Source organism: Suillus fuscotomentosus (genome assembly GCF_016647785.1).
Source record: "Suillus fuscotomentosus strain FC203 chromosome Unknown F5891scaffold_42, whole genome shotgun sequence".
NCBI classification, from domain to species: domain Eukaryota; kingdom Fungi; phylum Basidiomycota; class Agaricomycetes; order Boletales; family Suillaceae; genus Suillus; species Suillus fuscotomentosus.
The window spans coordinates 3400-26031 of NW_024539554.1; the positions used below are offsets into that span (position 1 = coordinate 3400).

A 22632-nucleotide genomic window follows, 5' to 3' on the forward strand; every position below is an offset into this window, starting at 1 on the left:
TTTACATCTTGCACTCTCACATCTCTTATCTTGCATCATATTATCACTTAAGTCTAGTCTCTCTATCATTTCCGCATATGCGCATGCACTTTCCCGTGCTTCATGCTAATACGTGCGCATGTTCCCATGCCTTCCGCACACCTGCACTTTCTTGCGCATCACTTCAGCACTTACCTCTAGATCTTCACTGCACTCGCTTCCCCTTTAGGGTCGAACACACTTGTTGTCTCAAGTATAGCAGACTAGGCAACGCACGACCTACAACATTTTTAGATACAGTCAGGAGCCTTGTTCGTGCCTCGCAGTATTGTTGTTTCTACAGCGGCATGCAGGATCTTTGATTTCTGAAATATGAGCATGCTCGGTCACATCTGCAGACCACTGAATGAGAGCACCGACATTGTGTGTGCCAGAAGTGATACTCTGGAGGAGTTCTATTTTAGGAATATACCAATTATCAATAGGCTTCTTGGCTCCCATTCATGCGCCTGATGTCAGAATAATATCTTTATGTTCGTGGAAGGTCAAAAGAGCCTGGTCAATACTTGCCAGTAAGTCATCATCAGGAGTAGGGGATTGCGCCAAATATTGAACATCCATGAGGGCACAAACTGCAATGATGAAATGACAAAGGGCTGCACCAGATATCAGGCCAACAATGTAGTGTTGGATGTCATGGTGACCTCTGCCAGTGACTTGTTTGAGCCTTGAGATTCCACCAGTGAAGTGACAGTAACCTGTGATGGGCTGTAGGATTAAGAACCGGAAATCAAGTTCTGAGGTGCCCACAATTGTTAGACACCACTGGCAGTCATGGTCGAAAAACTCCTTGTGCCAATGATGCAGAGGTTCTGACATCAGAAAGATTGAGGGATCAGTGAGTGGCCAGTTCATCCAGAATGGTGTGCAAACACTGTTTAGTCGGTATTCAGCACAGGCATCAAAATACGCCTCGAGATTATTGGGATCGACTGTAATGCTGTCAAGCTGATCAAGTGTGATAGAGCGAGTATGAGAGGGATGCCGAAAAATATCCCCGAACTGCAGATAAGAAGCCATGGTAAATGGAGAGGTCTTCCTGCATACACAGGCAAGCATAGCTGCCTCTGGGGTGTTGACAATGTACGCTGCGAGAGGAGTAAAACAGTGCCAAACATTTCCAACCAGATCAGACATCATGATTCCAACCTTGGCTGCTTTCATCAATGGCTGGAGAACAATTGAAAGACATTGGTGTATAAGGCGATCTTCAAGCATGCCTTGCATGTGTTTATTAGGGTGTAGGTAATTTGGGATAGGGAGAAGAGCCATAAGTAGGAAAGCTTTTGATGAAAGTTTTGTGCGAGTACACATGCATATGTTGGTGAGTCCCAGAAGAAGCGGATGAGTGATTCTAGCACCAGTCATGGTAGTTATATTGGTTTTGTCGGATGACAGTACCGTGCCAAGAACTGTAGCGCCTCTGGGAAACTGAGTCTACAAGAGGTGTGCTGAGATTTTGTTTTCTAAAAAAAACAAATACTGCACATACCTGCATTTCCCAAGCAGCATCACCCGTCATCCATTCTGAGTACACCCGCATAAGATGTTCTGCTGTTGTGTAAACATGACAAGGAACAAAATCAAGCTTGTCATGGAAGAGAGGGTTGGTGAAAAGACTTTCCAAGCATTCAATAGGGTCCCTCCAAAACAATCAAATCAGATATTTTGTGGGATGGGTCGAGGGGATGATCTGACACTTCCAGCTTGGTCCACTAGGAAGCATCTCTGCACAGCTTCGTAATTCCCTAGCATTGCTGAACAAAAGGTGTAATTTTTGAATCTGAACAGGGAGTAAAGGTTAGAATCAATTCTGCAGAGTGCCAAGACTGGTACTTGCCAGGGGAAGCTTCAGAAATACATCAATTGCTGCTATACTAAGGGATGAACGAAGAAGAAAATCACTGATTTCCCACTCTTCCTTGGATGTGAAAGGGTAGAAAATGTTGTCCTTCCTATACTCTGCATATTCATTGGTGTCAAAGACATCCAAAAAGATCTGGCCATCCTGAGAGTAACACATCCCGGCACCCTCATACCGCTCCTCCAATGATCCTTCAGCCACTCTAAAGCCATCATTGATAAAATTGAAGTCAGTGTCAAAGTTGGCATGCACCTGGTTGTCTTAATTGTGCATACTATCAGCCTGTTCCTCTGGATTAGCTTGAGGTGAAGCATAGCGCAATGGCAGTTCTACTTAGGGAATGACGTGGGTATACCCATGGGTATTTGTGGTGATACCCCCACCCACATCCACACTGGTGGGTGTGGGTTTATTCATGGGTACCAGGGATGGCTACCCATACCCACACTCGTAGAGGGTATACCCATGGGTATGACATGAACAACTGGTACTACACACTTAGATATCCTAATGAATGTTGTAGTAGTACTAGAGACAAATATACTGCTAGTCTCACCTTGTTAATGGGCAGTCATTTGAGAGAGATAAAGCTTTGTAATACTAGTTGAGACAAGCCTGTTGTGAGTCTTATTTTGTTAATCAGTAGTAATTTGAGCAAAATAAACATACATATTGATGAGTTTGGCCAAACACAAGTTGTTATTATCATTATGTATCTTGATGAAAATTGTAGTGCTATTTAAGGTGAGTCTATGGCTAGTTTATCTTATTAATTAGCTGACATATCAGTAACATAGGGATTGAACACTACTGAACCAAAGTTCAAAGTTGTGTTTCTATAGTTTACATGTAACATGATAAATGGAATCAACATAGATGACAAAGATAGTATTATTGAAAATGAAGTTGTTGGCTATTCAACCTAGGCATACCCATTTACTGAGACCACTACTAGCATATTTGACAAAGTTGAATCACATATCACAGTGCAAAGATGAATTTGTTGCCTATACACCCACTGTGTGGGTGTGGGTATCCCAAGTGCCTACCCCCACCCATACCCCTGGGTACCCACACCCACGACCCACAGTGGGTGCTGGATACCCATGACATTGCCTAGTTTCGGTGCTCGGTCTCAGTACTTAATGCACACCTGAAACAAGCCAATGGATTTATAGCCCACAAGCATTGTTGTTTGTGATCTAGCATCATTTCTTTTCATGTCAGCCTACGAGTCTATCAAATATGTATTATATAATTATCTATAACAAGTGCTTGCCACTGCATGGCTCGCACTATCCTTGAAGCTTCAAAGCTTGACATGGATGACCTGACATTTAGTGCATAATGTCGCACCACCAAGACCATGTTCCACACAACATAATCTGCAAAGTTACCTGAAGTTACCCAGTTTACCGAGAAAGCACACTACTCATCCTATCACTGTCAGTCACATCCATTATCCAGTACAGCTTCACATATCCTGCCTACAAAGTCCAAAGTCTAAAGCTCAAGTTCACGAACTGTTTACTGGCTTTGTCGGGGACACATGATTTTTGAGAATGCCTACACGTGGTTTCATCAAAGCTTGATGATCATCGCTTGTCAGTGTACTGGGAGAGGCACCTGATGTGGAGAATGCCAGTGGGCTGCAACTTGCAATGTTTGCAAGTCTCATGAGTCGCAACTTATGAGCTGTGACACCAATGAAATAGTAAGCACTCAGCACTATGCACAATGAATTTGGGACATACCAGGAATTCACATGGATCAATCATCATGTTGACCCAACAACATATATGAAGAAGCCGGTCGGGAGATGTTGCCAGGCAGGAAAGGACCTGAAGAGAAAGTAGAATATTAGCCAGCAGGAAAAGCTCATGTAATATTGAATCTCCGGAGGGTGCTAAAATTTCATGACGGACTGGGGTTTATATCTTGTGGCAAATATCTGTACCTCATGATGATATGTCGGAAATCTCCAGGGGTGCCTTGCAAGTGTTCCTTATTGGGACATTAATTTGATGCCTGACAACTACATTGTGTCCGTATTCCCATAGGATGTGAGTTATTTTTGGGTGCTTGAAAGGAAGCACGTATCGCTTACAAGTATTTTTGGCACTTCCAAGTTGCTTCCAAGCGGTGCATATGATTCAAACTGAGTTCGTCGGAAGTTGCCATTATTACACAGTAGCTGTCATGTTACAGTTACAGTGAATGATGCTAACATCGAGTCGACAAACCTGACTTATAATATTTGTTGCCTCTACTATCTTCTCAGTGTCATCTCCTCCCTTTCTGTATCTGTATTTTTAACAACACTCCTGTATGGTGCCAAGCAGAAGCATCACAAATGGTCCAGCCAGGGGACGCAAGTATACTGCCAATGTACTAAATATACCCTCGACCTCCAACAACCAGATTCATTGTCAATACTGCAATAAGTCATTCTCGTCTCACGGGATATGGTCTCACAAGCAAAGTTGTTTGAGAAGGCAAGAGAAAAAGAAGGATGATGAGTTTGCAATGCTCACAGCGCAGGCGGTTGAGGAGCAAATTAAAATCAAAAGGAAAGGTATGTGGTGAATTGTCCTTCTATCAACTCAAAACAATAGTACTAATATCTCTTATCACACAATCATCAGAGGCACGTCGAGAGAGAAAGCATCTTCTCAAGGAACAAGCGGCCACAATGCATAATATTGGCTCTCCATCGTCAGACCCTTCAATGTCACTTCAGGATCGCACAGAGAATATGCCTGATGAATTTATCGTGGGCCTGTCATTTGAAATGGTACCAGATGTTGATGTGATGAGCATCAGTGGAGACTCACAGCAATGTATGTACTTTGACTGATCACAATGCACTCTTTATCCATTTTTTTCATGATCTAGGTGCAGATTCAGACTCCAGCATGGCATCTCACACTCCCACACCCCTTCCTCTATCCTCGCTTTCAGCGGTACCTTTGGTTCACTCCAATCTCGATACATTTAAGACAGAGTATCACCCAAAATCTGGTCATGCAACCTCCATCAAGACTTTCCCTATGTTCGGATGCAAGCAAGATCAGCAGCTGCCTATTGTTGAAGAAGAACCTTGGCAGCCATTCAGCTGTCGTGCAGACTTTGAATTTGCCGAACTTGTGCACAATGCTGCCCTTAATAAGGACCACACAGATGCACTATTACAGCTCATCTGGAGAATCGTTGATGGTCAAGCAAATATTACCTTCAAGTCCCACCACAATGTTTCTGTAGCCTGGGATAGGCGGCCAGCCAGATGATACCTGTAAGAGGAGAATACCACATCTCCCTTTTGTAGCTATCAATACCTTTACAGTTCGAGAAGCATACTATCACGACCCAGCATAAATGGAAAGACCTCATGTTTGATGTATATACACTGCCCATTGTGGAACTGGGCTTTGGACTTATTACAGGACCCATTGCTGGCGCCACACTTCGTTTGGGATGCGCAGCAGGTATATAAACATGATGGGACACATTATGAGCACTTTTACCATGAACCTTGGACTGGGGATCATTGGTGGAATGTTCAAGTATGACTTATTTTTTGTACTATCATTCATATGGTTCTATTAAGTGATACCCTTTCTTGCATGTATTACAGTCATCTTTACCTGAAAACACTGTCCCTTTCGCATTCATTCTGTATGCAGACAAGACGCACCTTTCTTCCGCTGGTATAGTCAAAGCTTATCCAGTCTTCGCTCATTGTGGAAACTTGCCAATTCACATCAGAAACACTGACAGGCTTGGTGGTGGGCGGATGGTTGGTTGGTTACCAATAGTATGTCTTTGAATTTAGGAACTGAAACCAGTCTCGTTACTCCTGAGTTTTTTCACACAGGTTCCCGAAGATTCTGAAGAGGACGGCAAGCTGTCACACGTGAATCTTAAATGTGTTGTATGGCATGAAGGGTTTTTCAAGCTACTTGAAACCATTATACTCTATGCCAAGACAGGGTATGTGCATCTCTGTTATGATGGTATTGTTAGGTGGTTATATGCATTCATTTTGCTCTTATCCGCTGACTATGAGGAACAGTATGTTGTATACTAATTTCTGTAGACAAATTTCTGATCAGTTTTAACAATAGATGTGTCATGGTGCTGATATGGAGGACGAATTGTTGTTGCCCATGTCCTATTTGCCTTGTCCCATCCGATAAGCTGTATGACAATGCTTTGACTTATCCAATCTGAACACCTGAAGACACACAAGCTTGCATAGAACTATGGAATAGGGACAAAACAGCTGGAGAAGAGGCATTAAAAAAATGGGGCCTTCGGCCAGTTATGGCTGGTACTCATTATTATATCCTTGATTGAATCTGACTTTCTCCATTGTAGAATGTCTTTTGGCGGCTCCCAACTTCCAACCCACACAAAACAATCTCGCAGGACCACCTTCACATGTATCATATAGGAGAATGGGGGAAACATTTATTTGGTCAGCTTAAATGACATGCAGCAGCTCTGGGATGTGCTACTGAGAAAAATATTGATGACCAGTGAGTTGATTTATCGTACTAATCTGCTCCATCTGAATCTGACTATTCAATTGCCCATAGATTCACTGCCTTCACATGATGGTGCAATTTGAATTATTTTGATTGAGTTACTAACATTACCTACAGCGATGGTAATAAACTTAGGGACATTTCCATTTCTAAGGTACGACATGTTGATTTGACATTGACAGACCACTTAAATTTGATTTCGACAGCAAATTTTATATACCACCCAAAATGTACTGATGCGCATGGATGATGAAGCTGGCTATGCACTTTTATGGTGCATAGCGAGTTATCTCCATATTGACATGTATGTATCTCTTGATGTGCACACAGAGAGCACAATCAAAGCAGGAAAAGCCAAGGTTTTAGAGTTTCAGATGCATTTAGAAGTATGTCACATTGATTCCATGTCTTCTGTCAATGTAGTGTACTGACAATAGCATTATATCATAGGAATACATCGCAATCGTCGATGAGACTGATCCAGATGCAACCAAGAACTGGAATTTCCCCAAAATGCACGCCTCAAGGCACATATTTGACGACATCATAGTGAAAGGTGCCGCTCACAACTTCAGTACTCGACCGAATGAGAAGCAGCATGGACCAAGTGTTGGTATCTACAGCAGACTGATCATAAGGACATCGCTAACCAGGTATGACATCGCCTACTCTGGAAGTTTGCTTCCCATCAATAACTTAAACTTCGTGTATACCATAGATTATCGAACTCGATCACAAGAGCTTTGTTGCTGAATTCGTTTGCAGCTGTATCGACTATCTTGATGAGGAACGACGTAAACTTATGCTCTTGCAGGAAGAACTTGAAGAAGACGACAACGACAATGAGCCATTTGAAGCTCACCTGCATATTGGTTTGCCCTTGAGGAATCTTACCAGCCTAGCACAGGTAGAGGAAGAACACAAGTCAAATCGCACCTTCAACCAGTTCAGGAAGAAGCTCACAACATTTTTGAATCTCTGATGCTGTTTTTTTTTCAAAAGATACATGAACATCGCTATCTCAAAGTCCAATATGAGTCGACCACTACCTGGAAGTTAACCACTGACTATCTGCGATGCAATCCAAGTTTTCATGGCCATGAGCATCTGTCACGAGTTCCAAATACAAACCATTATTCGTTCCTTAATTCTAAGTCCTTTAAGCGCCCAGTCACAGCGCCTGTTCCTAAGAATATGTTTACTGTTGAAGAAGTTCCTATTATTGCGTCTATTGTAGAATTACCAGAGTCACGTGATCGATCGGACAATGCCGAAGATGTTGACATCATGCCTCGCGATACTCTTGGAATGTTCCAGAGTCTTACTGCAGCTGCGGCACATGTTATGACATCATAGTTATATATAGAATCGTACGATACCTTTAATTATTCTGATTGGTTAGTTAGTTCATACTCAGTTTCGATCTCAGTTTCAATATGTGTATATAGGTAGCTCGTCGTAGTCAGTAGTTCTTTAGTTCAAACCTCTTGTATCTCCAAGTGAGCAATACCAAGACGTACCTGCTGCCTATTTCCTCTGCGTGATTATTCTTTGTTTGAGTCCTAGTCTCTGCCCAGCGTTAATTCGTTATTGGGTTGTGACATTAGGTTTGAACTATAGGAGACTCCGACTCTCGCGTTACACTCTCGCATCTCTTTCTCTTTCGCCTGGTCGTGTTGGTAGTCACCACACCATCAGCCGAAACAGAACCGTTATACTTTTGCCCGGCCTAAACCGCCGCGACCTTTTGATTTCATCCCTTTGCTCATTTGAGCGCATTTTCCTACCTATCATCTTTCGTAGTTAGTAGTCCTATACCAGGCCCTGTCTTACCGCAGCCGCCAGTATACGGAGGTGTTCACGACATTAGGCGTGTCACTGCAACTTTGAGTGCTGGCCCAAAACCCTGCCTGCTCAATGTTACTATAGTTTCATTTTACCTATTCCTTTCTTCATACGCACGTAGGCATTCGTTTCGAGTCAATAGCGGAACTGTCTAGACGACAAACCGTGCTTTCGACCTACGAGGATTTAGCGACATACCCTAGTGAGACTCGCACTTGTAAGCTTCGGCTGGAAGAGTGATAACTTGTCCTAGGCTTGTACCCTCAGAACGGAGATTGCATTGTCCCTAGTTTTTCCCACTCGATCGAGTATAGTTACATATCTTTTTTAGTTAGTATTAGGGAAGCATCGGTTGGGTTGATTAAAGAACCCTTCGATCCTGAAGTACGTGGTAGATCCGATCAGATATCGGGGACCGCTTCAGTTTTCCATTACATAACTTTCTTCTTTTCACCATCATTCCCTTTTGGAAGAGCCCTTACGAGCAGCTCTTCAACAGACATCAGTGAATCGGGTTCCAGAACACAACTGGCACTATGTCTGAATTACCAAACTCTCCTACACAGTCTGCACCGACAGTGGTGTTACCATCCACTCCACAGGAGGTTGTCGAGTACATTCACATGTCACTTGCAAACCAAGCGGAAAGCTTCAGGGTCAGAATCACAGAACTAGAAGCCAAGAATGCGGCTCTAGAAGAAGCAAACAGACTCCTGGGCGTACGCCTAGAAATGCAAGAAGACGAGACCGTGAAGATACAGTCTCAACAACCATCCTTCGGCTCTGCAGGAGCTAGCCTACTTTCATCAAACTCTTCCCCCTCCATCAAATACTCGAAACCCCAAGACTTCACTGGAGAAAAAGACTCCATAGAACTCATGGTCTGGATATCCCAAGTAGCGCTATACACGGCGCAATGGCCCAACATCCAAGAAGGCCAAAGAATAGGGGTAATGCTTTCCTTCATGAAAGGGACTGCAGCCAAATGGGCGCAACCCTACATTAGCAAACTTGGAAAGACCGGAGACGAGAAGTTGACCATGGAGAAATTCCTGGAAGACTTAGAAGCCATGTGGGGGCAAGAAGATCGTGAAGGAAAAGCGATCAGAGAACTGGAATCCCTTAGACAAGGATCTTCCTCAGTTCCAGAGTACGCGGCCGCTTTCAGACAAAAGGCCGCACACACTTCATTTTCCGACTATGACCAGAGACAGAAGTTCAGAATGGGACTTCAAGACCGTGTCAAGATACAGCTTGCTCATGTCCGTTACGAGGACAAAAACACCATGAAGAAACTGGTGGAACATGCGATCCAAATTGGACGCAACTTCGAAGAGCTAGATGCGGACAAGAAGAAGACGACCTGGTGGACCCCTAAGCAAGGCCCCAGGACCCCAGAATACAGACCTGGCCCTAGTAGGGAAAGCGACGCTATGGACGTCGACGCCAACAAACAGCGAGGTGCTCCAAAACCTCAAGGAAGGACTGGATCCTTCAAATGCTACCGCTGTGGAGGCGAAGGCCATATGGCTAGAAACTGCAAAGACGCAGTCGTACCAAAGGTGCAGGTGAAGGCTACTACAGTGCCAAAAGAAGAAGACCCTATCCCGAGTTGGTTCAAAGCTTGGGTCAGCTCCAAGGAAGGCAAGGGTTTTTAGAGGGGTCGAAGTCAAAGTCTGCGAACTTAGACCCGAACAATCGTTTCTCTATCCTATCTACGTTCTCGGATGTATCAGAAGTATATATTAGATCCAAATCTGAGCATTTTTACATTCCGATCACGTTGAAGGGAAAGAACCGACAAGCAGATGTGAAAGCACTGGTAGATTGCGGTGCATCGACATTATTTATTAGTGAGAAGTTTGTGAAGAAGAACGAAGTCTGGTGCCATAAATTATTAAGGCCCATTCCGGTTAAAAATATTGATGGCTCGTTAAATGCCGCTGGATCGATGACTCATTATGCAGTTCTAGGTCTAAAGATCGGTGACCATGTTGAAGACCAAGCAGCCTTCATGGTTACGGACTTAGGAAGCGATGATGTTATTATTGGCATAGATTGGCTAAGATATCACAACCCGGAGATAGATTGGAACGCTGGACGTTTTGCACTTTCTCGTTGCCCGATTAAATGTATTACTAAAAAAGAACAAAGACAAAAAAATAAAGAAAAAAGAAAAGAACAAAAAAAGATAGAAGAAGTGCCAGATCTGATTCCCACAGAAGAGGATGACGAAGAAGACATGGCGATGAAAAGGGCGACAGTTGAGGAAATAGAAGACGAAGAGTATCCTGGAGAATGGATCAAGTATAAAGCCTCGGTTGCCACGGAGCAGAAGGTTGCAGAAGAAGCAACGAAGGTGAAGAAATCGGTCGAAGAGATGGTTCCCGATTGGCTTCACGAGTACCTGGGAGTTTTCTCAGAAGAAGAATCTAAGCGCTTCCCTGAAAGAAAGAAGTGGGATCATGCGATAGATCTTAAAGATGATGGCGATCTTCCGCCGAATGCGAAACCTTATCCCTTATCACCCAAGGAGATGGACACTTTGAAAGATTGGTTAAAAGCCGAGACTGCACTGGGACGTATAAGAAATTCACAATCTCCAGTGGCAGCACCTTTCTTCTTTGTGGCCAAAAAAGATGGCAAGTTGAGACCAGTAATGGACTATAGAAAGCTCAGTGAGAAGACGGTTAAAAATGCATACCCGCTACCGAGATCTCAAGATTTAATTGATGCTTTAACTGGTGCCACGATGTACTCAAAGATGGATGTAAGATGGGGGTACAATAATATTCGCATGAAAGAAGGAGACGAGTGGAAGGCGGCCTTCAAAACGCCGTTTGGTCACCATGAACCAACCGTAATGTACTTCGGTTTAACAAACTCCCCTGCCACTTTCCAAACCATGATGAACGAGATATTCAGAGATTTAATTGATGGAAAGACCGTAGTTGTCTATATCGATGATATCCTCGTGTTCACGAATGGCAATAGGGAGCAACACCGAAAAGTTGTATGAGAGGTACTGAAACGACTAAAAGAAAATGATCTGTATCTGAAGCCTGAAAAGTGTAACTTCGAACAGACAGAAGTCGAGTTCCTCGGGTTGATAGTGGAGAAGGGTGGTGTTCGAATGGACCCTGTGAAAGTAGAAGGAGTAATGAAATGGCCTGTACCCAAATGCGTCAAAGATATTCAAGCATTTATGGGCTTCGCCAACTTCTACAGAAGATTTATCTTCGGGTTCTCAGACATCGCTAGACCAATGAATGATTTATTACGGAAAGATGTCAAATGGGATTGGACGGAGAAACAGCAAGATGCTTTTGATGAACTGAAGTCAAGGTTTACATCAGCTCCGATCCTAGTAATGCCTGACGTTGAGAAGAAAATGAAAATAGAAACCGATGCTTCTGATTATGCAACTGGAGCGGTTCTATCTCAACTGATGGAAGATGACCTATGGCACCCCGTGGCATATTACTCTAAGTCAATGAACGATGCAGAAAGAAATTATGACATCCATGACAAAGAGTTACTTGCAATCATTCGAGCGTTGGAGGAGTGGAGGCACTATGTGCAGGGAAAACCTCACCATGTGGAGATCTGGACGGATCATAAGAATCTCGAATACTTTATGACGAGCCAAAAGTTGACAAGAAGGCAAGCCAGATGGAGCCTGTTCCTGGCGGAGTATGAATTTACGCTCCAACATAAACCTGGTGTAGTCAACGATAAGGCCGATAAGCTTTCTCGGAGAGAAGACCACAGAGGGGGGGTAGAAAACGACAATTCTGATCGTATTTTGTTAAAACCGGAGTTTTTTACTGTAAAAGCTGCTAAAAGAGGTCAAGTTCTAGTGCAAGGAGAAAAACAATTGCTGAGAAAGATAAGGCAATGCACAGAACGAGAGCCCGAAGTCGCTAAAGCGCTACAAACGCTAAAAGCAGCACCGGTACAATTGCGTAGAGTCGAAGAGTGGAATGTGGAGGATGGATTGGTGTTATTCCGAGGACTGGTTTACGTTCCAAATGATAAGGAAATCCGCCGAGAGATATTGGAGTTGTTTCACGACTCTCCACCGGCTGGACACCCTGGACGTGCCAAAACCTTAGAATTGATTTCCAGAAATTATTGGTGGCCTTCAATGACGAAGTATGTCCACGATTACGTAGATGGCTGTGATAGATGCAGAGCAACGAAGATTCACCCAACGCAACCACATGGTCCGCTTAAACCAAATGAAATACCAGCGGGACCTTGGCAATCAATCACTTGTGATTTGATAGTAGATTTGCCTAAAAACGAAGGGTTCGATTCTATTTTTGTTGTCGTTGATCGATACACGAAACAAACGCACATCATGCCTACGAAAAAGGAAGTTGACGCTCGAGGAATCGCGAAACTTTTCCTAGATAACGTATGGAAACACCATGGAACTCTGAAACAGGTGATATCGGACAGAGGAACACAATTCGTCTCCAAGTTTATGGGACAAGTGTCGAAACGCCTAGGCATAAAATGGAACATGTCAACGGCTTATCATCCTCAGACAGACGGACAAACAGAGAGAATCAACCAAGAAGTAGAGCAATATCTGAGAATGTTCACGTCTTACCGCCAAAATGATTGGGTAGACTGGCTTCCGATAGCAGAATTCGCTCACAATAATTCTGTCACTGTAACGGGTCATAGTCCATTCAAAGTACTCTACGGATACGATCCAGAGTTTACTTTTTCACCAATTTCCAATTCTAAAGTACCTGCAGCTGATGAACGAGTGGATGTAATGAAAGAGGCGAAGGAAGACGCAGAAAGTATGCTGCGAATGGAGAATGAGCGGATGAAGAGATTCTACGATAGAGGAGTAAAAGACGCACCACAATTCAAGAAAGGAGATCTGGTCTGGCTCAATGCCAAAAATATCCGTCAGAAAAGACCAAATAAGAAACTCTCCGATCGACGACTTGGTCCGTTTGAAGTGCTAGAGAAGACGGGTGATGTAAATTACCGCCTGAACCTTCCAGCAAAATATCAGATTCATCCGGTATTCCACGTAGAATTACTCACTCCGCATTCCCCCTCGACCTTAGTCCAAAGACTTCCACATCATCGTCCGCCGCCAGAGATCTTATCAGAAGACGATTCCGAATGGATAGTACGAAAAGTCCTAGACTCGAGACTGCACAGATCAAAACTCCAATACCTAGTAGAGTGGGAAGGATATCCGATAGAAGAAGCGACATGGGAACCTGAGGAAAATCTTGAGAATGCACGGTTGAAAGTTCAAGAATTTCACCGGCAAAATCCGAAGGCATTAAATCCCTGCAAAATTAACAAATCGGTGTTCGAAACCCAAGAGTTTTTGGAATGGCGCAAGAAGTTTATTCGTCCTAGTTTCATTCGCGATGACGCTCATCCTAGAGAGGGGGTAATGTCACGAGTTCCAAATACAAACCATTATTCGTTCCTTAATTCTAAGTCCTTTAAGCGCCCAGTCACAGCGCCTGTTCCTAAGAATATGTTTACTGTTGAAGAAGTTCCTATTATTGCGTCTATTGTAGAATTACCAGAGTCACGTGATCGATCGGACAATGCCGAAGATGTTGACATCATGCCTCGCGATACTCTTGGAATGTTCCAGAGTCTTACTGCAGCTGCGGCACATGTTATGACATCATAGTTATATATAGAATCGTACGATACCTTTAATTATTCTGATTGGTTAGTTAGTTCATACTCAGTTTCGATCTCAGTTTCAATATGTGTATATAGGTAGCTCGTCGTAGTCAGTAGTTCTTTAGTTCAAACCTCTTGTATCTCCAAGTGAGCAATACCAAGACGTACCTGCTGCCTATTTCCTCTGCGTGATTATTCTTTGTTTGAGTCCTAGTCTCTGCCCAGCGTTAATTCGTTATTGGGTTGTGACAGCATCATGACTGTGCTCTAATCCGCGTGCAGGACAAGGATGGCTGCGATAAAAATATCTTTGTCAAATTATTATTCATGTTCAAGCACATTGTCAGCAACCGCACCTTAGATCTTGCTTTGGTTCTTCCCATGGATGCTTCACCACGTCAGCGCCTCCTAGATAGAGACCTGCGACTCACTCGTCTGCGTACACGGCCTGCAGCTTTATCTGAATTCATCACTCTTCATTCAATTATTCATGGTGCTTTACTTGTCCCAGATTTTGACAACAATAGGGATTATTTTCTTGTTGACTATATCGATACTGACATGTTTCTTCATGTCCAAAGGAAACTTATCTAACTTATTATTCCCTCCTCCAGCAGGAATCCTTGGGCCACCATCTCTTCAGTCTGCCTTCATGCTCGCATCCAAGGTCATCTGTGATGATGCAGTCACCATCTTTTCATATCCGCTTTCATGCTCGCATCCAAGGTTATCTGTGACGACACACTCACTGTCTTTTCGTATCTGCTTTCATGCTTGCATCCAAGGCCATCTGTGACAATACAGTCACCATCTTTTCATATCTGCTTTCATGCTCGCATCCATTTCATTGCATATGCTAATGGTTGTGCATCCAGCTCATCACCCATCTCTTTGCTTGTCCAGAGTAATACCCTATTGGCAAGTAAGCTCCCCCATTCCATTGCCTATGCCAACATTGTGCACCTGGTATCAATACCTCCACCCCCATCCAACTCCCACTGATGAGCAAAGCTCCTCATTTCGTCGCATTGCCCTTCCCCACACAAAACTCCAGTCCTCCATCAATTTTTCTGCTCCCACTGCTTGGGCATCTTCAGGTCACCATCTCTTCACATCCACCTTCATGCTCACATCCAAGGTTATCTGTGATGACACATTGGTCACCATCTTTTTGTATCTGCTTTCATGCTCGCATCCAAGGTTATCTGTGACGACACAGTCACCGTCTTTTTGTATCCGCTTTCATGCTTGCATCCAAGGTCATCTGTGACAATACTTACTCCAACCATCCAAGGTCATCTGTGATGACACTTACTCCAACAAATCCTGGAGCAGCTACTTGCTTATCCACGCTCTTTACCGCATCAAATTCCATGCATCTGTCACTACTCTCAATCTCGCCTATTGAACATGCCTTTTATATCAATACCACGTACTCCAGACACCTGCCACTCTCATTCTCCTCTTTTGTCACTGTGCAAGGGTCTTGAAGCACAAGGTTGGTTGGTTCATTAATCATCGCTTCCAAGTGGATATGTGATGGTTATATTATGTTTCTGATAAGGGTGCATGTTTTGCTACCCATCTTATTACATCAACAGGGTCTGACACTACCCAAACAGTGCTGATTTCAAGTGTGTCTGACTAATTCAGATGTTCCCAGCTTGCTCTTCATTACATTCTCTAAACTGCCATGCCTCAGCGCGCCCAAGGCGAAGACTTTACTCAAGATATTCAGAATATAGATAGCAGCTCTGCTGCTGACTCAACAGATTCAGACAGTTGACCAGTCCAACAATGATTTAGATTTGTTGCATTTTTGTACTGCAATTGCACCACCTCCTAGGATCGATCTCACAAGCAAAGAGCGGTGGCTCTCTCTGATGTCAATACAGGATGGCATCAAAGCCGAAATCTTTCTTTTTATTCTGCCAGCAGACCACAACATGATGGCCCATAAGAACTTCAGTTCCCATGTAAGTAGTACATCAGTGTACAAATTGTGAATCATTCCTGCTGATTGTCTTTTAAGTTTGTCAAAGGTGTCAATAGTGTTCATGCTGAAATGGTTTCTGATGTCAAGTCATGCACAGCCACCATTTTCAATCTCAATGCAAAATTCTTCATACAAGTGTATGCACGGGATTTGGAGCCTGCATGTTGTGCCTTGCTCCTTAACCCTCAAGGTGCATACACAAAGTTTGCACTAGTTCTCTTCCCTCGTCCAGATCGTGTCTCCCGAGACGACTTTTTCAAAACATCAAAGCTCGTTTATGTATGTTCTTCCCCTTTCTGACACACACATCCTGAATAGTCTGAGTAGATCTTGAAAGCATCTCTTTTGGGCCAATCCTCACTAGCTGCCAATGCACCTCCAACGCCTAAAACCAAAGCTAAGATATGGGAGTTACGTGCCATAACTCCAGGCCTCATCACAGCAGCAGCAATTGTTGTATGTTTGTTAAATTTATATTGCAGAACATGTACTAAACTAGGCTGCAGGCTATCTTTGTTCTTTCCTGTGACAAAAAGCTAGTCAACGTAGGTGACAAGTCTCGAATCTCATACAAAGAGTACCATAACTACTACCATCAAACTCTGATGACCAGCGGCACCTGGGCAGACAGCGTTTACACCTTCTTCAATAATTCCCTCTTTGCTACTTCTTCCTCTGTAGCTGCGCTGGGCTCAGACTTTGTAGGTGCGAGCAGCAGTCCACACAATACCTGGGAAAAGGATTTTGAGTGCGTGATGGAAACGGAGGGTGATTTGCCAGAAGTTGATGCTCTTCGAGCCATGTCACCACTCACCGACGAAGAAGATACCCCACCATCAGCTGTCTGTGTCGCCAACTTGAATGCACCTATTCTCACATCCGGATCTATATCTGTGGCTATGCAAGCTCTTGCTGTAGTGGATTCACAGGACCGCAAGTTATTACCATCTACCACTGCACTCAATGATTTGGGCTCGCGTCGAGCACCTGGATTGCTTACCAACAATGAAGCAGAGTCTGGTCCAGGTGCTCTCATTCAGAAGCCAAGCCCAAGCCCAAGCCAAGGTGCAAGACCAAGGCTGGAGCCGTCAGGGCCGAGGATTTAATATTAGATGCTGCTGACGAGGACCTGGCATTGGTGCAAAGGTCTGGCTGCTCAAAGAAATAGTATTATTAGTCTAAGACTGACAATGGATGGTCCTTCAATTTGTCGATGATTTGTCATTGATACTTACTATTATGATTGTGACAAATTGCTTACATGTGTCTCGTAATTCACTCTATTTCTCAGAGAGTTTGACTGAAAGAAAAATGATAATTATTATATGCTCTAAGGACTTCTGGACGGTGAGTATGTAGTCTATTCTGATGTCATCAGACATTGACAACAATGACAAACATGTCATTATGTAATATTAATCAGCCGTTGTGAATTATTCTGACAACACTTAGACTTGAACTTGTCTAACCACTGCGTCACAGTTTGATATTATTATGTCGTCAACAACGTCTGAATCGACGTTTATGTTCATTTTGATTCATCCATTGACAGACTCTGACATGATTTATTGACAGATTTAAAGATACTATTACTGAAAGCCTGGACCAAAATTGGTCCAGGCATTCTCAATTAGTTGCAAGTGTCTCACCCCATCTTGTCGGCCTCCCAATGGACCACTCCCAATGTCTCCTCACATATTGATGCTGTACCATCATCTACCTCCACTCCTGTCTCCTGGAGCTCTCTGCACCCCATCATCTACCTCCACTCCTGTCTCCTGGAGGAATCTCTGCACCCTGTCGTCTACCTCCACTCCCGTCTGCTGGAGCTCTCTGCACCCTGTCGTCTACCTCCACTCCTGTCTGCTGGAGCTCTCTGCACCCCGTCATTTACCTTCACCTGAGGCTCTCTGCACCTCATCATCTACCTCCACTCCCATCTCCTGGAGCTCTCTGCACCCTGTCATCTACCTCCACTCCTGTCTTCTGGAGCTCTCTGCACCCCATTGTCTACCTCCACTCCCATTTCCTGGAATTCTTGCACCCCGTTGTCTACCTCCACTTCCATCTCCTGGAGCTCTCTGCACCCTGTCATCTACCTCCACTCCCATTTCCTGGAGCTCTTGCATCCCGTTGTCTACCTCCCCATTGTCTGTATTCGTTTGTCCAAGGTTAGTAAGACTGATCTTCTATCTGTATCATCTCTAACTGAACCCTCCCAACCGGGATTATCATTTCCAGAAAATTATGATTATGAAGGAGACTGCAATTCGACAAGAATTGAGGGGAAATGAGAATGATTGGAATGCGATTGGGGGCATTTTCATATATTATCATTAGTAGTGTTATTATATTAAATAATCAAAATGATCCAAATTTGCTTGAAAGACTTGGCATGATTTTAAGGCCTTGGAAGGACCATTGTCACTTGCAATGATGTCCCAATTAGGGTATATAAGTATTGCTCAAAATTTTGCACCACATTATGGCAGAACGATACATCCTCGTGGCTAACAATCCATTAATTGTGATACATACTTCACTATAGTTGTCCATTCGAGTATATATCCCTCATGTATAGCTATCCACAGTGATTCTCATCTGAGTATTGGATCTCCTCAGGTATAGGGCCGCCAGGTGTCCGCCGGACCTGTATCTATCAGCAATTGAGTGAAGTGATCTAGATCTCCTCAGGTACTAGAACATACCCCACAGAAGTTCCGCCAGATGGCCCAGACCTGTATCTATCAGCAATTGAGTGATCTCATATGAGTATCAGATCTCCTCAGGTACCAGAACATACCCCGCAGACATTCTAAGGCACGAAGGTTGATATTTTTGTAACTTTGATAATGTACATACTATCTACATCATGCGTCCTCGATGTCTTTGCAAGGTGGCTCATCAAGAGATGGTCCATCATCCTCTTCGACAAGTAAGTCATCATCCAAACCTGAGGCAACCAGATCAGGGACTTTCCTCCAGCTTTCTTTGAAGACGGCTGCAAGCCTACGATGGATGTGAGCTTGCCGGCGAGCGTAGGCTACAAATCCCTCCGCGTCCTCCTTCGGCTGCTCGACAGATGATCTTGATGCTTGTGAGTCCCACTGCTCTGCTCGCCAGTCCAAGAATCTCAGAACACATTGCATTTCTTCCAGCAATAGCTGAATTTCTTCCGACCACCTGTTGTGGCGTGCACGGGCCTTGCACCATTCCACATGAAGCACTATCCTCAGGCTAGTTGAGTAATATTTAGAGACAATTAAGTAACATTACTTACAGTCTTGCAATCCCTCGTTGTCATCGGTGGATATACCATGCGTCAACCAAATCCAAGACATGATGGCTGTCCCTTGGGTCTGTCCCCCAAAGTCTCCCATAGGTCTGAGGTGAGCCTTTTTCAAGGGCTGCAGTTTCTGCTCCCAGCCTGCGCAATCCATGTGACAGGAAAGGGAAACCAGCGCATTGTGGGCGCTCACGTACTTTGCGTGACTCAGCATTAAATGTTCTTCGACCGCATCTAGTGTCTTCCATGCGCGTGTGCTTGCTCCTTGTCCGCGCACATGCTGGGTCTTATACTGATATAACTGGTGGCGAACTCGGATGTGTGAACGACACTCATTGAGAGCATCGTTGGCCTGTGCGTGTCACAGGGACCATTCCATCTCAAGCAATTTTTGATTGCATGTCACGATATTACAGAGTTCTGAAGGAAGAAGTAACTGGAAATCTTCTGCATTACCTGAGTTTGGATTTAATGTCAGACAGCCACTATCATCGTTGTCATTGTCATTTGGAGGTATGAGGGATGCAGAGGCACGAAGATTCGGCACCATTGGCATCTAAAGGATTTGAATATCGGTCCACACATCTATATGATGTTGGAGTACAGTCCTTCACATCAGAACCTTGGTTCTCTGAATGTCGGTTGAATGTTGACTGAGTGCGCAGACATCTGCATGTAATCAACATCTGAAAAAATTAGACACACTTCGCCAATGCTGTAGAATCACCTACTGGGTATGTTTGAGGTCGATACCAGTGCTGAGGAACACACTGCAAGTCACCTCAGCGTGAAGTGAGACCACCGATCCATCTTCCAATGCCTTTGCATCTTGCTTGGCCAATTCCAATCGCACAGCTGCTTGTGTCATTGCTAGTGCACATTAATCAGCAGCACATCAAACTCGGCCAATGGCAGGGGACATACTGGCGACTCTGCTCTGGAAAGGGTTGGGCTGTGAATGGTCTATCTCCCAGGCCTCGATCTCTGCCCTCCATATGGAAAGTGAAGCAGCTCCTACTTCTGACTCGGTGATAGAGCCCTGAAAGTCGTGGAGGGCACAGCGATGCTCTTTCTTGCTTGCAACAGCATTGCTGATCTTCCTCAGCAATGCTCTACCTGATGACCAGGGTTTGTGAGCAATTTGTTCAGATGAAACTGAAAACACTAGTACTCACCAAGCGCCGTAACCTTCTTCCAATTAGAATCACCGAAGTGATCATTGAGTGTGTCTCTCCGTGCTCCCGGACCCATCTCCTTTGTGCTGCTGGCCACACGATTCATATTGGCCCAGCCACGTTCGGGGGCTTCACCATCGGTCCTTCCTACACCAGGAGTCCAATTGAATGAGAACTCGGTCTGGCAAACCTCAATGTGCGCAGCAAGGTGGAATTTCGGCACAAGGAACTTGATGACCTTGCCGTCCTGGTTGAAGTGAAGATGTGATGGTAGCATAGACATGCAAGGCCACAACTTCTTGTACCATTGACAAGCCACGTCATATGAAATGTTGATCCTTCGAAGTGCAGAGAAGTTGGAAAGAGCCGAGAAAACTAGATAGTCCATGTTGACATATCTAGAATAGCACGACTCTTAGCTGGGAAGCACAAACTGAAAGAGAAACACATACCTTTCACCTCGTTGCAAGTCGCCAACACCGTTCACAAGTTTCATGTCGTGTCGTGCGCAGTCCACAGTGCCCACCCCAGTAGCAGCTAGACCCTTCCATGACTTGGTATCTGCCATATTCACGGTGTTGTGGCTGACACAGGTACTTTTCTATCATTCGTAAGGCAAACACTGTCAGTCTATAGTCGAGTCCACAAGTCAAGGACATACCTCTTGTGTGATCCCAGTGAGTGAGCTCAAATGACATTTGTAGTCTGTCTCATCTACAAAATAGCCCCATCCTCGGCTAAGACCAGGATCTTTCTCATCACTAGACACCATCCGATGTTTGAGACGAAAATTAGCGTCGACTGCAATGAAAAGTCCATACTTCCACCTAAAAATAATTGTTTGGTTAGCTAGGCTAGACAACGGCTAACACATTGAAACACGCACTGATCAGGTGCAGTCTCCCAGTCATCTGGCAGGTTTTTACCTGGATGAGGATAGGCTGGACACAGCACAGCCAAGTCGCCATCATTCATGAAGTGAACACCATTGGGATCATGTCCACACCCTGAACATTTCAAGGCCTTGCAGTTTCTCCACTCGATAACCATTCGGAGGAACACTGAATAACGATCCTGAATGAGAGTAAGCACGACAGATCAAATGAGATTGAGCAAGATGTAGGTAGACTCACATGAATCAGTGTGATACCAATATTGTCAGTTCATCGAGCCAAACAATGATAGAATTTGTATGCAGAAACTTTTGACTCAAATGAAAGAATATGAAAGAATTCCAAGACCGGAAAAGTTGCTGCTGTTCTTGGGTTGGTCACTGTGGAAGGGAACCAGCGTGCTCGAAGTAACTGCTTGAAATGCGACACCTCATGCTCGCATCCACAAAAGTCGAGAGCAATTTTGTGTATCCTGTGGACATCGATAATGACGAAGTCATTGCTATATGCAGGTTTTGGCCTGCGACAGGTGGTACCCAGGTGGTGACCAAGTTGCACGCGCAAGCCCATAGACTTGAGTGATACAGGATGAAAAAAACCATCCTTCCACTCCTGTGTCTCTTGTAAGTAAAGGAAAGATATTCAAATAAGAGCTACGCACCTTGATTCTGTGGAGCGGCACATTCACATGTGACTGGATGGTACACGAGCAACAGGCAAGCTGAACTGAAAAACAATCTTGACACCTGAAAACTGCATGTTCGGCACCACACTGACATGCGCTGTTTGCATGTTTGCCTCTTCCTTCCAATCTGATGAATTCATGCATGAATGTTTGCCGTTCTGGCAGCCAAAGGGATATAGGATGATCCTAAAAATTCCAAGATAAGATTCGTGTGATGTTTGAAATGTGTAGAGACATACTCGAGCGGTTTTTCAATGCCTTACTTTCAGTGCCTCAGAGCCAAGGTTGGCATCCTCACAGATTACGGGAGTAAAGTGCCCAACTTCGTTCCAGGGATCTGTATCAGCAGGCTCGGGCTGCGCATCAAACAATGTGCTTTCTCCTGGATCATCCAGCATTAAGTTGGGAGGGATGTACGTTGTCCGAAGGGTAATTCGTCCACTGGGCTGCAGGCTGAAAATGCAATGTCTATCATGATGTACTTGATCCGGTGCATCAAGTGAAGCTGTGTGCTTGACCAGTCTTGGCCGCTTGGTTGGTCGCCCTGCACGTTTAGTAGACTGTGACATTCTACAAGTTTCTTCATACAAATCCCGTGTGAGGCTGATACATCCACTTGAAGA

The 22632-nt window shown here is 44.3% G+C and overlaps 7 protein-coding genes across 7 annotated transcripts; 5 read left to right on the top strand and 2 right to left on the bottom strand.

Moving 5' to 3' along the window:
- Positions 1 to 480: 480 nt before the first annotated feature.
- On the bottom strand, positions 481 to 1407 carry F5891DRAFT_1191240 (uncharacterized protein; the record flags this gene model as incomplete). Its single annotated transcript, XM_041367425.1, has 1 exon — positions 481 to 1407. One exon carries the CDS (start codon positions 1405 to 1407, stop codon positions 481 to 483), a length of 927 nt encoding a protein of 308 aa, XP_041223505.1.
- Positions 1408 to 4818: 3411 nt separating this feature from the next.
- Positions 4819 to 7706, top strand: F5891DRAFT_1129641 (uncharacterized protein; the record flags this gene model as incomplete). Its single annotated transcript, XM_041364418.1, has 14 exons — positions 4819 to 5154; positions 5347 to 5466; positions 5538 to 5717; positions 5778 to 5974; positions 6028 to 6071; positions 6144 to 6223; positions 6281 to 6380; positions 6549 to 6604; positions 6657 to 6836; positions 6901 to 7059; positions 7089 to 7103; positions 7169 to 7357; positions 7453 to 7559; positions 7688 to 7706. 14 exons carry the CDS (start codon positions 4819 to 4821, stop codon positions 7704 to 7706), a joined length of 1782 nt encoding a protein of 593 aa, XP_041223506.1.
- Positions 7707 to 14229: 6523 nt separating this feature from the next.
- F5891DRAFT_956346 (uncharacterized protein) lies at positions 14230 to 14568 on the top strand (the record flags this gene model as incomplete). Its single annotated transcript, XM_041375401.1, has 1 exon — positions 14230 to 14568. A coding segment is annotated over one exon (339 nt), but the record flags the coding sequence as incomplete, so codon positions are not given.
- Positions 14569 to 15194: 626 nt separating this feature from the next.
- On the top strand, positions 15195 to 15464 carry F5891DRAFT_956124 (uncharacterized protein; the record flags this gene model as incomplete). The annotated part of the gene is made up of 1 exon (XM_041375391.1): positions 15195 to 15464. A coding segment is annotated over one exon (270 nt), but the record flags the coding sequence as incomplete, so codon positions are not given.
- Positions 15465 to 15857: 393 nt separating this feature from the next.
- F5891DRAFT_982139 (uncharacterized protein) lies at positions 15858 to 17076 on the top strand (the record flags this gene model as incomplete). Its single annotated transcript, XM_041377196.1, has 4 exons — positions 15858 to 15950; positions 16007 to 16249; positions 16298 to 16426; positions 16477 to 17076. The coding sequence occupies 4 exons, from the start codon at positions 15858 to 15860 to the stop codon at positions 17074 to 17076; spliced, it is 1065 nt and encodes a 354-aa protein (XP_041223509.1).
- A 577-nt stretch (positions 17077 to 17653) lies between these two features.
- F5891DRAFT_1191245 (uncharacterized protein) lies at positions 17654 to 18310 on the top strand (the record flags this gene model as incomplete). Its single annotated transcript, XM_041367426.1, has 2 exons — positions 17654 to 18145; positions 18212 to 18310. The coding sequence occupies 2 exons, from the start codon at positions 17654 to 17656 to the stop codon at positions 18308 to 18310; spliced, it is 591 nt and encodes a 196-aa protein (XP_041223510.1).
- A 241-nt stretch (positions 18311 to 18551) lies between these two features.
- F5891DRAFT_1129642 (uncharacterized protein) lies at positions 18552 to 22578 on the bottom strand (the record flags this gene model as incomplete). The annotated part of the gene is made up of 14 exons (XM_041364419.1): positions 18552 to 18626; positions 18946 to 19196; positions 19251 to 19608; positions 19663 to 19812; positions 19879 to 19925; positions 20010 to 20126; positions 20181 to 20372; positions 20432 to 20769; positions 20866 to 21032; positions 21093 to 21258; positions 21318 to 21505; positions 21634 to 21936; positions 21986 to 22195; positions 22273 to 22578. 14 exons carry the CDS (start codon positions 22576 to 22578, stop codon positions 18552 to 18554), a joined length of 2868 nt encoding a protein of 955 aa, XP_041223511.1.
- Between the last annotated feature and the right edge of the window lie 54 nt (positions 22579 to 22632).